Below are 15,194 nucleotides of genomic sequence, written 5' to 3'. Positions count from 1 at the left end.
ATTCCTGAAGTCTAAATAACCCGATGTTGATCGGGTGACTCGACTTGTATTATAATATCGATGGGATGTTAATATGCCACTTAGACCTAGTAGTCCTCTTCCCTATCCTTGTAATATACTGATTTGGAAGTATGTCATCACTCTGTAATCATCACGGTCAAAAAATAGAAACAAGCACATCTGAGTACTATCGTGGAGAACTGTCAGCACAGGGACTGTCAAATTATAAAAAAAAACAAGGTCCACCATAATCTTACCAAGGTACCAGGTTTGGTGTTACCAGCAGCAAATGTGCTAAAAGACCAATAATGATATCTCATCTCATCCAATAGGTCTCCACCAGGAACTTTTGCTGTTATGTGAAACTTACCAAGACATTTTGTTTTTTAAACATTTGTTTAAATTCCAACACGAACTCTCAATGGCATCAATGTTTTGGCGGTAACGTACACACCCTACTGCCTTTCCAAAACCAAAGCTTACTGCTCATCTCTGCTCCTTTGTCGTTCACCTCTCACACCCGTGGAACTGCCTCCTTGAACCTATTCACTCATCTTCTTCTCTCCAGTCAGTTAAGAAAGCAACCCTCTGCCATTTCATGTTCTTTCCTAACCCAACTCATGACCTCCTCTCACATCATAATTTAATGTTTCTCCTCTCCACCTCCCCCACTCTGTTGTGTGCATCTTGATGAACACCTGTTTTATACATGTGTGTATTTTTCTTGTCTATGTCTATGTGCCTTTCTGAAACCTGTCTGTCCATTCCTTGCCGACATCAGATAATATGTTTACCTCTCATCCCCCATCATCTAGCTCTTCCCTGAACCTCAGCATCTGTATTAAAATACTTTCAGGGTTTTAGAACAATATTCTGCATACTTTGTCGATGAACCCACTTGCTGGTGTAATCTAACATAAAACCTTTAATAACGTGAACCACAAGTTACCTTTGAGCTGTCTTGTCTTGATTCGATTCCAGACATGACTGTAAACTGACACATTGGTGCTTCACAGCCAGTGCATTGCATCAATGACTGCTTAGTGCTTACTCTCGTATGGACTTTGAACTGGGTGTCCCATATGCTAGCATTAGCTCGTGGATGTTAAACACTAGATGGGTTTCCACCAGCATCCTGACGAATTTCCAAAACATTCCTACCTTAACCTGCAGGGGACATTGCAGCAGCTGTACGGCGCACACCTGAGTGGGCGACTTGTGCAATTAGTAGCTATGTACCGAATACTAGACAAAAGATTAAAATCACACAAATTTAATTGCAGGATAATTTAATTTTTCAAGATTCATCACAATGAAATCAGATTCAAAGATATTTGTGCTGTATTTTCATAATTTGGCCAACATGTTTTGGATGGTGTTAATGTACAAAAAGGGCAAAGAGATTCGACATGACCACTGAAGTCAGTTTCACAAATAAACTAATTATATCAATAATATACCCGATAATTACATATAACAACACATTAAATGGTAATTACAGACTGAAACATACTTGAATGTTGGATACAACTTGAGGTTTCAAAGTGGACTTGCATGTGGATGTAACAATGTAAGGCACCGTCGATACATTATGTGCACAACGGAGAGCTACAGGTATAAATTGATGAAAATAATAATAAATGTGATGAAGGGAAAGGGAGGCTTGAAGAGTAGATGAGAAAACTGGAAAGATGATGTAAAGAGGTGACCGAGTGAAGAGGAGAAAAGAGTTCATATGTTTTTATTACGTAATATATGCCTGGTGTTGGCTTCATGGTTCGGGTGGTGGGCTTGGGATCTTAGGATCCTGAGTTCAAATCCCCCTTTCTGTTGAATTAATACCAGGTGGGGTTGACTCTGCCTGTCATCCTTCCAAGGTCGGCAAAATGAGTGCCAGCTTGCTGGTATCCTGTGTCGGAGTGGCGACCCATCCAGGATTGTGCTCAATAGCCAAGGAGACTGCTTCGGCAGCACCAACGCTCTGCACAGAGTATGGTCCCAATGGATTGATGGATTACATAATATGAAAATGTCTCCAAGCTGCTCGAGTTCAGTTAGAATGTGCCATTTTCTGGTTTTCTGTGACAGCAAATTTAAGAAGGATGTTCATAAAGTTCTTTAAACGAGATACTCACCATAATGAGATGTTTAACTCCACCAACACCCCCAGTGCTGGCAGATCTGTCCTGCTCAATGCCCTCCTGATGGACGATGTGCACATTGATGGAACTACGTGCGAAACACCAATGTAAAAGTTTATACAGTACTGTGCTGTACTTGAGCCAACTTGAAAATGAACATTTTTATTGTCACATTGGCATATTTTGATAAATGAAAGGTGTTATAATGATTATTTATATTAAAGAAACAAAAATTAATTGTATTTTGGAATATCAATGCATGAAATTTCAATACGTATTTGGTGTGACCACTTTTTTTTTTTTTTTGGTACAGAAAGTCAAGGCTCGTGAAACAGCGAGAATACAGAACAGATCCGGACGCAACAAAATACGAGGAACAGTAGAAAGAGAACAAATATTTTTCATTCAAAACGGCAGATATCCATTTTGGAATGCTTTCCTGCAATTTATGCAGAAATTCCATTGGGAGGTTGGTCCATGCATTGTGCAGTTTGACATAATTACCTCCGCCACCAAAGGTGGGCAGAGGTTATGTTTTCAGCCCTGTCTGTTTGTCTGTGAGCACGATATCTCAAAACGTTATGGACGGATTCGGACGAAACTTGGTGGACAGGTTGAGCGTGTGACAAGGACGAATCGATTAGATTTTGTTGAAGATACGAATCCGGATATGAGCATTTTTAAAGTGATTCTTCACCTTTGAGAGATTGGGCCAAAAACGATATATAGGATTTAATTTGCCCTCTCCAGAGGAGAGGATAACACATTTGGGTCCGTTTGTCTGCACAGAACTTTAGTGTTTTTCACTGCAACCGCAAATTGGATCGACACAATATTTTCACCATAAGAACGACTACTCAGGTAGAATATTTTATTGATAATTATGACGCCATAGGTCACGTGTGTCAGGAGATGGGGTGGTACACACACCTTTGGGGTTTCCTTCCCTTTGGTGTACGTATGTTGTTTGTGGTGCCGAACCCAGCACATTCTCCAACAACTGCAATCCTCTTAGCTCTCATACGAGCCTTGACAAGGTATACAAAATTAAAATAAAAAAATCCAGGGTCATGAACGAACGTGCAGATCACCTATCACTCAAACAGGATCTTTGTCAGTTGGTGTCTGTGACCTCAGAATAACATTACAATGACCATATCAACAGCATTACGTTTTTGAAACTTGTATTTCAAATAAACAGAAACAACGTCAAATGAGGAAGTTCACCATTACATGCAATGTCTAACTCCGATTACCATGTTGTGTTGTTTCCACCGTCCAGTGTCCCAGTCCTGCTGGCACAACTCACGCGTGTTCACCTCGTCCTTCGGGGATGTTGAACCTTCGATTCCTGTCGTGGTGTTTTCTCTCTCGTACGGTGACCCGTCCAGGATGATTTCAAGAGCTCAAAGGAATTCTTTCCTGATACACAGACTTAATGAGTTTTAATCAACCTGATTATGATGGGCTCCATGTGTTAACAACCACTCTGGACAATAACACGTCGTTCACTCGTCATAGTTAAATCGAGCATGGGGACGATCAAAACGCACTTCTTTTCACGTCACCCGTATCTACACCTCCCTCTCGCGGGTTTATATAGTATCACAGAACAATCCCGTGCCTTCCGGAAAATGTGATTCTAGTCCATCCTGGAAGTTTCATCTGAGAACGTTCCAGCACCTTCACGAAACTCACCAGGCAGTTTACAGTACAATACTGCTTTCCACAGTCAAAATTAGCTCATTATATCAAGCAGATTATATTACAATTCACCGATGTGTGCTACAGAAAACTTATAACATGTAACCGTCCATTTACAGGTATTCACTGATGCTTACTCACAAATCTCACAACATCTAGCTTTTAACTGACATGTTTTAATGATAATTATGTTTTGCAACATCTAGAATGTTTTAATGATGATTATGACATCATAGGTCATGTGGGGTGGCAGCCATGTTGGAAAAAAGGAAAAACATTTGGACATCGATATCTCTGAAGCTGCACCAAGGAAAAAATTGAAACTTGACACGTGGCAAGTACTCCATGGGGAATAAGTGTGTTTTTTTATGATGTCATAGGTGCCTTCGTTTTGACTTCATAGATGCATATGTACAACGCTACATCCGACCAGTATGAAAATTTTTGTGCACCATCTCGGGATAAATTGGTCCACAAAAAAAATTGATGATGTCATCGGTCATGTGGTTCAGCAGCCATTTTTTTGTTTTTTAAACCTTCAGAAATCTTCTTCTCTGAAATGGCTGAACAAAGATGTGAAACTTTACAGGTATGACCACCTATCCATGAACAAAACATTCACTCATATGATGTCATAGGTCACATGGTTTGGCAGTCATATTAGATTTACCCGAAAGCCTATAAAAAAAATTTCTCCACAACGGCTGGACAGATCGAGGGGAAATTTCACACAAATGTTCTTCAAGCCTTGGGGATACCAGGGTATTCACAAATAATTGATAAGTCGCATGGTCTTACAGAAATATTGGATTGAGCAAAAATCTTTTAAATTTTTTTTTTCTCTTGAACAGTTTCATCAATCGAGATGAAAGTTTACAATAGTGATCTTGTAGTGATGGGGAATATATGTTTTGAATTTCAACCTGATCGGACGCATTGTCTGGCAGCCAGAATTATTTAATTTTGGATCTGGGTTCTTTATTATTTTTATTTTTTTTCAATAAGGCTCACTTGGCTGTGCCTGGATGGGTTTGAGGGTAGAGGATCAGCAGCTGAAATGTAAATCCTATCCATGTTTCCTCCTGATCACTTCATCTTTGCTTTTTGCTTGTTTGGGTTCCTTCTGATGACTCCAATGCAAGACTGTACCTATTTGGTCTTCCATTTGATTTGAATCAAATTTATTTTAATCCCATTCTGAATTCATTTGAATAACAATAAACGTCATGGGTCAGGGTGAGGTGTCCGATCAAAGTGAGGTTTCATCAAAAGTGGGACGTCTTGGTACCCGGTCATCACTGCCAGCAGTTATAAGGTGGCAGTTCTAATTGTGTATCTTTTTAATTACATAACACACCAGTACACATACAGCACATAAAACTACACAAAACAAGTCCTGGCGAATGTCTGCAATCTCGGATTGCTCTTTTTCTTGTTTTATATGATACGGAAACTCATAAAGTTTTGTTTATTTTCAGGGCTGGTGGTTTAGTGTAAAAGAGAATGACGACCCCTCCACAGGAGAAAGCTCAGTGCATCGAATGGTTCATCGAGATGAGATCCGACACGCAAATTCAGCATAATTTCTGCACAAGGTATGGAAGGAATCCGCCATTGTGTACTCGTATCGGAGAATAGGTTTAAGGAGACTGGAAGTTGTCAGAAACAGAAAAGTACTGGTCGACCAAGCACAAGTGCAGCAGACGTTGAACAAGTTCTTCCCAGTATTCTTCTACTTTTTCTATATTAAAAGTATTTACAATCAATTTGATGGTGTGGAGAAATGGAGACCCGTCGTAGAGGAGGTTTGGTTGGCGAAGAAATCTCTGGCGACCTGTTTGAGGATGAGAGAGGCTGTATGGTGAGGAGACCCTCCCCAGTGAGGTGCACAGCAAAAGAGCTGTTTGGCTGTCAGGAACCGAATTGTTGAATGGGGGAGGGGGGCAAAGAAGTTGTAAATCGGGCAACTTATTTTTGGACTGCGGGCACCACAGCTGGAAGTGTCCCCACCATTTTTGTTGTACGGTACCTCCCCACTGCCGAGTTGAGGATCACATGTGTGTAATAACATTTAAGCCATGGTCTTGCAGGGTTGGAATGAATGATATTGGGTTTATGTGTGAGTGTGTGGGGGAAGGTTCATTTAATCCATGTCACTAACCTGTACTGGAGAGACAGGACTCGCATAAATTTAAAATAGGGAAATTCGGATGGCTCCGCAGGTAACGTTGGGTATTGTGGCATCCACTGGTGAACGCAGTCTTTGGAAGGGGGTTGTACAAACATTAAAAAGTTGTTTTTTGGTTCAGGTTTTGGCCTGCTATGATAGAATTTTGTGTTTTCTGACATTTTCTACGTGCCCCAGGAGTTAGGAACAAGGAACCAAGAGTTTTACAAATATTAGAAGTTTTGTGTTTAAGGGGTGTAGAACGTTAAGGAGAATAGGTAAGTTAGCTCCAGCTCACTTCCCACAGCCCTCCTAATTTATTTCATAGGCTACTTAGGTGTGAGTCAGTAAGTGGTAAGGCTGGAATGGTAACACCTGCATTGAATCGTTACGGAATGGTAACACCTGCATTGAACCTTTGCAGATTAGTAACGCCTGCATTGAACCTTTGCGGATTAGTAACACCTGCATTGAACCTTTGCGGAATGGTTACACCTACATTGAACCTTTGCGGATTAGTAACACCTGCATTGAATCTTTGCGGAATGGTTACACCTGCATTGAACCTTTGCGGATTAGTAACACCTGCATTGAATCGTTGCGGAATGGTTACACCTGCATTGAATCGTTGCGGAATGGTAATACCTGCATTGAATCGTTGCGGAATGGTCACACCTGCATTGAATCGTTGCGGAATGGTTACACCTGCATTGAATCGTTGCGGATTAGTAACACCTGCATTGAATCGTTGCGGAATGGTTACACCTGCATTGAATCGTTGCGGAATGGTCACACCTGCATTGAATCGTTGCGGAATGGTTACACCTGCATTGAATCGTTGCGGAATGGTTATACCTGCATTGAATCGTTGCGGAATGGTTACACCTGCATTGAATCGTTGCGGAATGGTCACACCTGCATTGAATCGTTGCGGAATGGTTACACCTGCATTGAACCTTTGCGGATTAGTAACACCTGCATTGAACCTTTGCGGATTAGTAACACCTGCATTGAATCTTTGCGGAATGGTTACACCTGCATTGAACCTTTGCGGATTAGTAACACCTGCATTGAACCTTTGCGGATTAGTAACACCTGCATTGAACCTTTGCGGAATGGTTACACCTACATTGAATCTTTGCGGAATGGTAACACCTGCATTGAACCTTTGCGGATTAGTAACACCTGCATTGAACCTTTGCGGATTAGTAACACCTGCATTGAATCTTTGCGGAATGGTTACACCTGCATTGAATCGTTGCGGAATGGTTACACCTATATTGAATCTTTGCGGAATGGTTACACCTACATTGAATCTTTGCGGAATGGTTATACCTGCATTGAATCTTTGCGGAATGGTAACACCTGCATTGAATCTTTGCGGATTAGTAACACCTGCATTGAACCTTTGCGGATTAGTAACACCTGCATTGAACCTTTGCGGATTAGTAACACCTGCATTGAATCGTTGCGGATTAGTAACACCTGCATTGAACCTTTGCAGATTAGTAACACCAGCATTGAATCTTTGCGAAATGGTTACACCTGCATTGAACCTTTGCGGAATGGTAACACCTGCATTGAATCTTTGCGGAATGGTTACACCTGCATTGAATCTTTGCGGAATGGTTACACCTGCATTGAATCTTTGCGGAATGGTTACACCTGCATTGAATCTTTGCGGAATGGTTACACCTGCATTGAATCTTTGCGGAATGGTAACACCTGCATTGAATCTTTGCGGAATGGTAACACCTGCATTGAATCTTTGCGGAATGGTTACACCTGCATTGAATCTTTGTGGAAAGGTAACACCTGCATTGAACCTTTGCGGAATGGTAATACCTGCATTGAATCTTTGCGGAATGGTTACACCTGCATTGAATCTTTGTGGAAAGGTAACACCTGCATTGAACCTTTGCGGAATGGTAATACCTGCATTGAATCTTTGCGGAATGGTTTCACCTGCATTGAATCCTTGCGGAATCGTTACACCTGCATTGAATCTTTGTGGAAAGGTATTACCTGCATTGAACATTTGCAGAGGCGACGGTTCCAGTGTGGGGGGGGGGGCTGTTTTTCGGTTGTGGCGGTAGATGGGACAAACTTAACAGGGAAGTTAAATACAGTTGTTTGGTCCGTGGACGTGTAGGAGACATCTCAATGTAATTAAGTAGGGAGACAATGACCTTAAGTGTTAAATGTCACCACACGGGGAGGGGGGGTTGGTGCTGTGTCAATTAGACAGGGATGAAGGACAAGTTCCCCAGTATGTGATTGCCCCCTGTGACCTAGTCCTACGTTTTTGCATTTAAAAGCGAGCCAGACGTGCCGAGCAAGCAAAGGCCCCGCCTTCCCGGGTATTCATGCTCGCAAGCCATGCGGCGGAGGTGAAACCATTATTTGGTGTGACGTCAGGAGAGATACGGAGCGAACGCATGAGTTCGGGAGTAAGGGACGCACGCGGTCAAGAGAAAACGTGGCTAGGATAGAGGATCTCACTTTGCTCTCCTATCTGCATGACGAAATGGCTTTCCTTCGATGCATGAAGAAGACGGCATGATTATCGTATTCATGCTGAGGTGAATTGGCTCGCATGGTGGAGCAAGACGCTGGCCATTGGCTCTTGGTTGGGTCGTGAGAGACGGATCTCGAGCCTTGTGTATGCCACCGAAGGGAACGGCACCATTTTTGAAAAGTAGCGGATCGGTGAGGACGATCGACGCACGAAGAAGCTGCATGGGGTCTCTGAGCCTTGGTGTCGAATACTGCTCACAAATTACCTGACGTACATTTTTCTCACTGTGAGAGAGCGGCTTGGCGCCATTTTTAGGCTCGTCGAAACGTGCGAGACGAGGCGCCTCGATTCCACGTTCCATAAAGACCATCTCTGGACCAAGCTAAGTGCCAGAATAAAGGAAGGATTTTCTTTTATTTTGTTTCCCCCTTGTCTGTATTTAAGTCTGTGTGTTGAGGTGCCTCGACTTCAGCTTTAATTTATCCCACGATTATTATTATTATATCTGAATTATTGTCCCTTTTAAACATTTGTGTAATTTATTTAAATCCCATGTTCATTTTAAGTTGATGTGTCCGTGTATTTGTCCTGGGGTTCGAGAAAAAACTTTGTGTATGAAGGTCAAAGGTCTATCGTATTGTTGCAACTTCCCAAACAGATGTAAACTTCATTCTCAATACATTTACACAAGACACCACTTTTTGCACCAAAAGTCTTCAAACACAAGAAGACTACCCATGTTTACATGATACGCATGTTCCAGTTTTATACGTGCAGACACCATCCCTTCGAAACAAAAATGTACATTTTAAAAATCTTTCTGAGTGATCAATCTGGCTTTTCTGGTCGTATAAATTGCAATCTGAGCAATTCCAAGAAAAAATTCAAATGCAAAAACCACAGATTTGTTTACAGTGTTGAAAACGAGCCTATAGATAAAGATTGGAAAATAAAAAACAGAGACAGAGACAGAGACAGACAGCTATAGACTGAAACAGAAAAAGAAAGACAGACACAGCTCGAGACAGAGACAAAGACAGGGACAGATAGAAAACGAGACGGAGAGCTATAGACAAAGACAGGCAGAAACAGCTAGAAAGAGAGAGACAGCTAGAGACAGACAGACACAGCTCAAGACAGCGACAAAGGCAGGGACAGATAGAAAACGAGACAGAGAGCTATAGACAGAGACAGCTATAAAGAGAGAGAAAAAGACAGGGACAGACCGAAAAAGAGACAGAGAGCTTTGACAAAGACAGGCAGAGACAGCTATAAAGAGAGAGAGACAAAGACAGGGACAGATAGAAAATGAGACAAAGAGCTATAGACAAAGACAGGCAGAGACAGCTAGAAAGAGAGAGACAAAGACAGGCAAAGACAGCTAGAAAGAGAGAGACAAAGACAGGCAGAGACAGCTAGAAAGAGAGAGACAAAGACAGGCAGAGACAGCTAGAAAGAGAGAGACAAAGACAGGCAGAGACAGCTCGAGACAGAGACAAAGACAGGCAGAGACAGCTCAAAAGAGAGAGACAAAGACAGGCAGAGACAGCTAGAAAGAGAGAGACAAAGACAGGCAGAGACAGCTCGAGACAGAGACAAAGACAGGGACAGATAGAAAAAGAGACAGAGAGATACAGACAAAGACTGGCAGAGACAGCTAGAAAGAGAGAGACAGCTAGAGACGGACAGACACAGCTCGAGACAAAGACAGGGACAGATAGAAAACGAGACAGGGACAGATAGAAAACGAGACACAGAGCTATAGACAAAGACAGGCAGAGACAGCTAGAAAGAGAGAGACAAAGACAGGGACAGATAGAAAAAGAGACAGAGAGCTATAGACAAAGACAGGCAGCGACAGATAGAAAGAGAGACAAAGACAGGCAGAGACAGCTAGAAAGAGAGAGACAAAGACAGGCAGAGACAGCTAGAAAGAGAGAGACAGACAGACATAGCTCGAGACAGAGACAAAGACAGGGACAGATAGAAAACGAGACAGAGAGACTCGTGAATGGTGTTGTTGATCGCAGGTGTGTGGTTCGGGATCCGCCACGTGTTATTTATTGTCCCAGGTGAGGAGTTGTACTTTGTCGAGACAGTTGTGGCAGGAGTTTGGAATTTGAGGGTTTTGCTGGAAAATGAATCATCGACTCGAGGATGGAAGAAGACATGGTGTACATCAGGAGCAGGTAAGGAATATGTCCACTTGGGTTGGCATCCTTCACGAAGCGCTGGGTCCATGGTGAAACACCAGGAGGGGAGTTTACAGTTGGTCGGGAATCGAAACCGGACTAATAAACTCAAAGGCAAATTTACTGCTCCGTCCTATCGGAGAGAAGTGTAAATATTCAATGTTTCATGTAGAATGTTTACGTGTGTGAAGTCGAAATTATGTAACCGAATATGTACGGATCGTAATACTATTGGAAAAAAAAACAGTTAATTAAGTTATTGGATTAAACACGAACGGAAGGAAAAACACAAGGATGTGGGTGTGGGTGTGGGTGTGGGTGTGGGTGTGGGTGTGGGTGTGGGTGTGGATGTGGATGTGGATGTGGATGTGGGCGTGGCAACGTTTAATTTGAGTGTGCTGTATTATTATTATTATTATAATTATTATAATTATTATATCCGCCCCCGTTAAGCTCTCATTGGCTGACCCGTGATGACGCAGGGGTAGTTTCATGAGGCTCCGCCCTTGAGATTTATGCATCCGCCGCACGGGGTGGGGGGGTGATTGGAGGCAGTACTGCGGAGGTCGTTCAGTCTTCTCTCTGTCTCTCTCTCTCGTCCGACTTCCTAACGATGTCTGCAACGCACACACCGGCACGACGGGTCCCGCGATTCTCAACCTCAACGTCATCGTCATCCTCGTCAAAGTCGCCATTAAGCCCGACTCGCATCACTCGCACACAGGAAAAGGAAGAGCTGCAGAACTTGAACGACAGACTCGCGGTGTACATCGACAAGGTGGGCTTGTCGCGCCTCCCTTGGGAATGGCATGGGTTTTTTTTTTTCTCTTTTTCTTTTAAAATTATTTTCTTCGGTTAACTTAATTATACCTGTTCGTGTGGACATTTGTACACCTGGTTGTAAAATGGTGCGGTGAGTACCGAACTGTGTACCATGCTCCACCCCTAACACTATTATAAATCATGAATCGCCGCAGTACGTTCCTGACTGTCTTCCACTCGCTTCGTCACCTCGTGCTACACAATAGGAACACTATGATCGTTCCCCACCCTCACCCTCACCCCCCCCAATCCGCCACCCCTTGCCCTAAATTTGGCGTCATGTTAAAATAACCTTCACGTTTGGGTGCACGTGACGTCATCTACCTGGCACGACGGTGGCAGCGGGTCTTTCTGAATGATCCTTTTGTGCCATTGTGGGTTGTTCTCCCTTTTTCACACCTTTTTTAACCTATTAAATGGTCCTTAAACGGCTTATTCCAAACGCTCTACGCCGAAGTTTTTTGCTTTTGTTTACCATTGTGACGTTGCTGTTTACCCTCTCGCTTTTTAAACGTATCAATTGAACACGAGCAGCAGCCAAGACGAGTCATGAGCGCAGATGACGTCATCGGTGGACTGCGGGAGATGTAGGAAAATGGAACACGTGATCATGCCGAGATAATTTTATTTTTTTTAATTTTTAGTAATACGATCTGTATGAATAGATTTTAAATTTTCCTGCACGATTATTTATTTATTTATTTATTTATTTATTTTTTTACAGGTATTAAAAATGGGCAATTTAACATTGAGCAGCACATCTTTATTTATGACCTTGAGATTGAAACTGTCATTGAAGAGGGTTCATAGTATTCCCAGCATCTCGTGTACCTGCTTCCAAAACAATAACTTTCTGGCTTGTTACAAAAACCAAACTGGAAGGCCACTCGGTAGAGCGCGTACCTCCGCCACGTAATGCCTGATCCACGAGAACATATCGGGCCCAATATATTTTTGAAATATCATGCTGTACAGAACTATATCTTTTATGGTCCAATCTTTCAATGGTGAATTATCACTTTAAATAATAATAATAATTCTCGTATCCAGATCGGTGTGACCACTCCTCATTTTCATAAATGCCAAGGTGAGCCAATGAAAAAAGCCAAGAATTCACAAAGTTTCAGAAAAGCGATGATGATAGAAAACCAAGGTGAACAACAAATAGCCAAGATCTTGTGAAAAAAGCCAAGGAGTGGTCACACTGATCCAGATCCGGATTCGGATCTTCAACAAAATTGAACCAATTCATCCTTTCCACACACCCAACATGTCCACCAAGTTTCATCTGAATCTGTGCACAACTTTTTGAGATATCCTGCACATAAAGGGTTAAAACATAACCACCTCCACTTTTCGTGGCGGAGGTAAACTGGAGAGTTCATAGAACACCTTCCCTGCACAGTTTTGAGAAAAAGGACACGGAAGGGGTTATCTCCTTCCCTGTTTTTTAAGCCAATATGTGGAGTTTTGGGCAGCCCTCTCAATTTCTCTCCGCCTTTTCCGATGGGGTTCCGACAGCTGTTTGGCTGCCTTGGCATCTCACCATCTCCTCTTTTCCTTTTCAAATTACTTTGCTTTTCCGAGCACGATCTATATTAGTTTTGTTTGTGAACTTTGAAGAATGGGTGATGGCAACCATAGGAACGGGTCAACCAGAACAGTCCAGATCTGACGATGCTCCTCTGAGGTGCGTTATCCATGTATGCATTTGGGCAATCACAAACTTTCCAACTCGTTTTGGAGAAACGGATTATTTTGGAGTGATGTTTGAGAAAAGGATGCACTAAACCTATTTATTTATCATTATCATTATTATTATTATTATTATTAATTTTTTTTTGATGAAGCGAGCTCAGGTGTTGCATCCCTGGGTGCTATTATAATAATCAAATAAATTTGATTAGTCAGATGGCATGCAATTTTGCCAACTTGAGCGAAGTACTGCTGAACTGAAGTGTTTTGCAAGTGCCAACAGGCTGAATCGTATTCCACAATGTTCAAAATGTACAATTTCATTGAAATAAAAAGTTTTAAAAGCTGCGGAAAAGAAAACCCAAGCAATCCAATCGGGTTTTTTTTTTTGCTGTAAACATTTTTTTTGGATATATCTTTTACACCACGTTATTTAACACATTAAATTAGTTTTTTTGTGTCCTACACGAAGTTGTATGTTTGGAATGATTTTTCAATTTTTAGAAACATTTTTTGACATTGAAGCATTTGCTTTGCGCCTGCCCGCGTGGGGGGGGGGGTAATGAGGGATGTTCAGGATGGCGAATTGGTGTCTGCTCAAGTCAAGATGACTTTCAGCTGAAACAGTAATATGTACCACGAACACTGAAGGAAGACTTTGAGCATTTTCCTTTCAAAACTCGGCTTTTCCAGGCACTTGATGAAGATGGCATGAAATTTTGTAACCGCTTTTCTGAAACACTGGAAAATGATGACCTCGGTATCGATGACATAGTTTTCTCTGATAAGTGCCATATTTGCATTAATGGGCTGATTAATAAACAGAATTAGATGTTGGTGATTGGAAAAGCCACAATGACATGAAGAAGCGTCACTTCCCCTTCTGAAAATCCCTGTCTGATGTGGATTGAGTTTGTCACCAATCTGTGGTCGCTATTCTTTTGAAGACTTTAATACCGAAATAGCAGTAAATGTGATATCATCAGATGGTTATCTTCACATGCCAAATACTTACTTATGGAAAAGAATGAGAAATAATGAAAATCTGTGGTTTCAACAAGGAGCCACATCCTAAACCTCAAATGAATGTTTTGCTTTGTTAAGGGAAACATTTCCTAATCGCTGTATCAGTCACAGAACGGAATTCCCATCTCCTCCTCCTCCTCCCCGCCTTCCTATATATCCCAACTAGTCACCACGAGATGATGATGATTATTATTATTATTAATTTTTTTTTTAATGGAGATGAGTTAAGGGCAGTGTTTCAGTTGAAACTAACCACAATTGCTGATTTCAAAGATGACAGTCTTTCGGATTATCGTGGGAGTTGTGCAAGACACCCTTCAGAAAGTGGTTCATGACCTATTGCTCCAAATAAACAAAATGTATAAAACAGAGGGAAGATCATATTAAGAACCTTGTTGGTATAAGTATTGAAACTTGAACATTGTACAAATATATTTTTCATTAAAAAAATTTCATATCTGTCACTGGTGTAGAGAGGTGTGCTTGTTCGTTATTTCTTATGAAAGATTTTTAATGGGATGTTTGAATAAATAGATTGCGGTTTCCCTTTTTAAATAGAGGAACCTTGATGATTGATTATTTCGGTGATACTGTTAACTTCGCAATTCTCCTTCCAGGGTCATTTGATGCTTGTGCATCTGCAGTATAATTGTACACCAGATGGCTTTGGAGTCGGCTCTGAATACATATCTCTTGGCTGGCTATCGAGTGGCTACCTTACCTAAATTAAGTCTTAAATAATTTGATTTATTATCCTACTAAATATATATATTTCAACTGCATAACGTCATTCAAGTTTGTGGCCTTGTGATGTTTTTGTAAGATATATATATATATATATATATATATATATATATATATATATATATATATATATATATATATATATATATTTTTTTTAATTTCGACATTGCATAGTTCTGTATAGT

At 41.4% G+C, this 15,194-nt stretch overlaps 1 protein-coding gene and 1 long non-coding RNA gene across 2 annotated transcripts in view; one reads left to right on the top strand and one right to left on the bottom strand.

The window, feature by feature from the left end:
- Positions 1-869: 869 nt before the first annotated feature.
- LOC147015420 (uncharacterized) lies at positions 870-3,913 on the bottom strand. Its single transcript, XR_015050324.1, has 4 exons — positions 3,398-3,913; positions 3,072-3,169; positions 2,136-2,229; positions 870-1,981 (listed from the first exon to the last, which is right to left on the bottom strand). It is a non-coding gene; the product is annotated as an uncharacterized LOC147015420 (long non-coding RNA).
- A 7,305-nt stretch (positions 3,914-11,218) lies between these two features.
- LOC147015419 (lamin-B1-like) overlaps positions 11,219-15,194 on the top strand; it is a 40,788-nt gene continuing 36,812 nt past the window's right edge. The window contains exon 1 of the mRNA XM_085850142.1: positions 11,219-11,500. Within this exon, the coding sequence (XP_085706268.1) occupies positions 11,336-11,500 (165 nt within the window). The 5' untranslated portion in view covers positions 11,219-11,335. The remainder of the gene's footprint in view (positions 11,501-15,194) is intronic.

The sequence above is a fragment of the Eptatretus burgeri genome, chromosome 12 (genome assembly GCF_056783735.1).
Source record: "Eptatretus burgeri isolate ZD-2024b chromosome 12, Ebu_testis_v1, whole genome shotgun sequence".
Lineage (NCBI taxonomy): Eukaryota > Metazoa > Chordata > Myxini > Myxiniformes > Myxinidae > Eptatretus > Eptatretus burgeri.
Note: the sequence above shows the minus strand (reverse complement) of the source record. Positions and strands in the feature narration are given on the sequence as shown.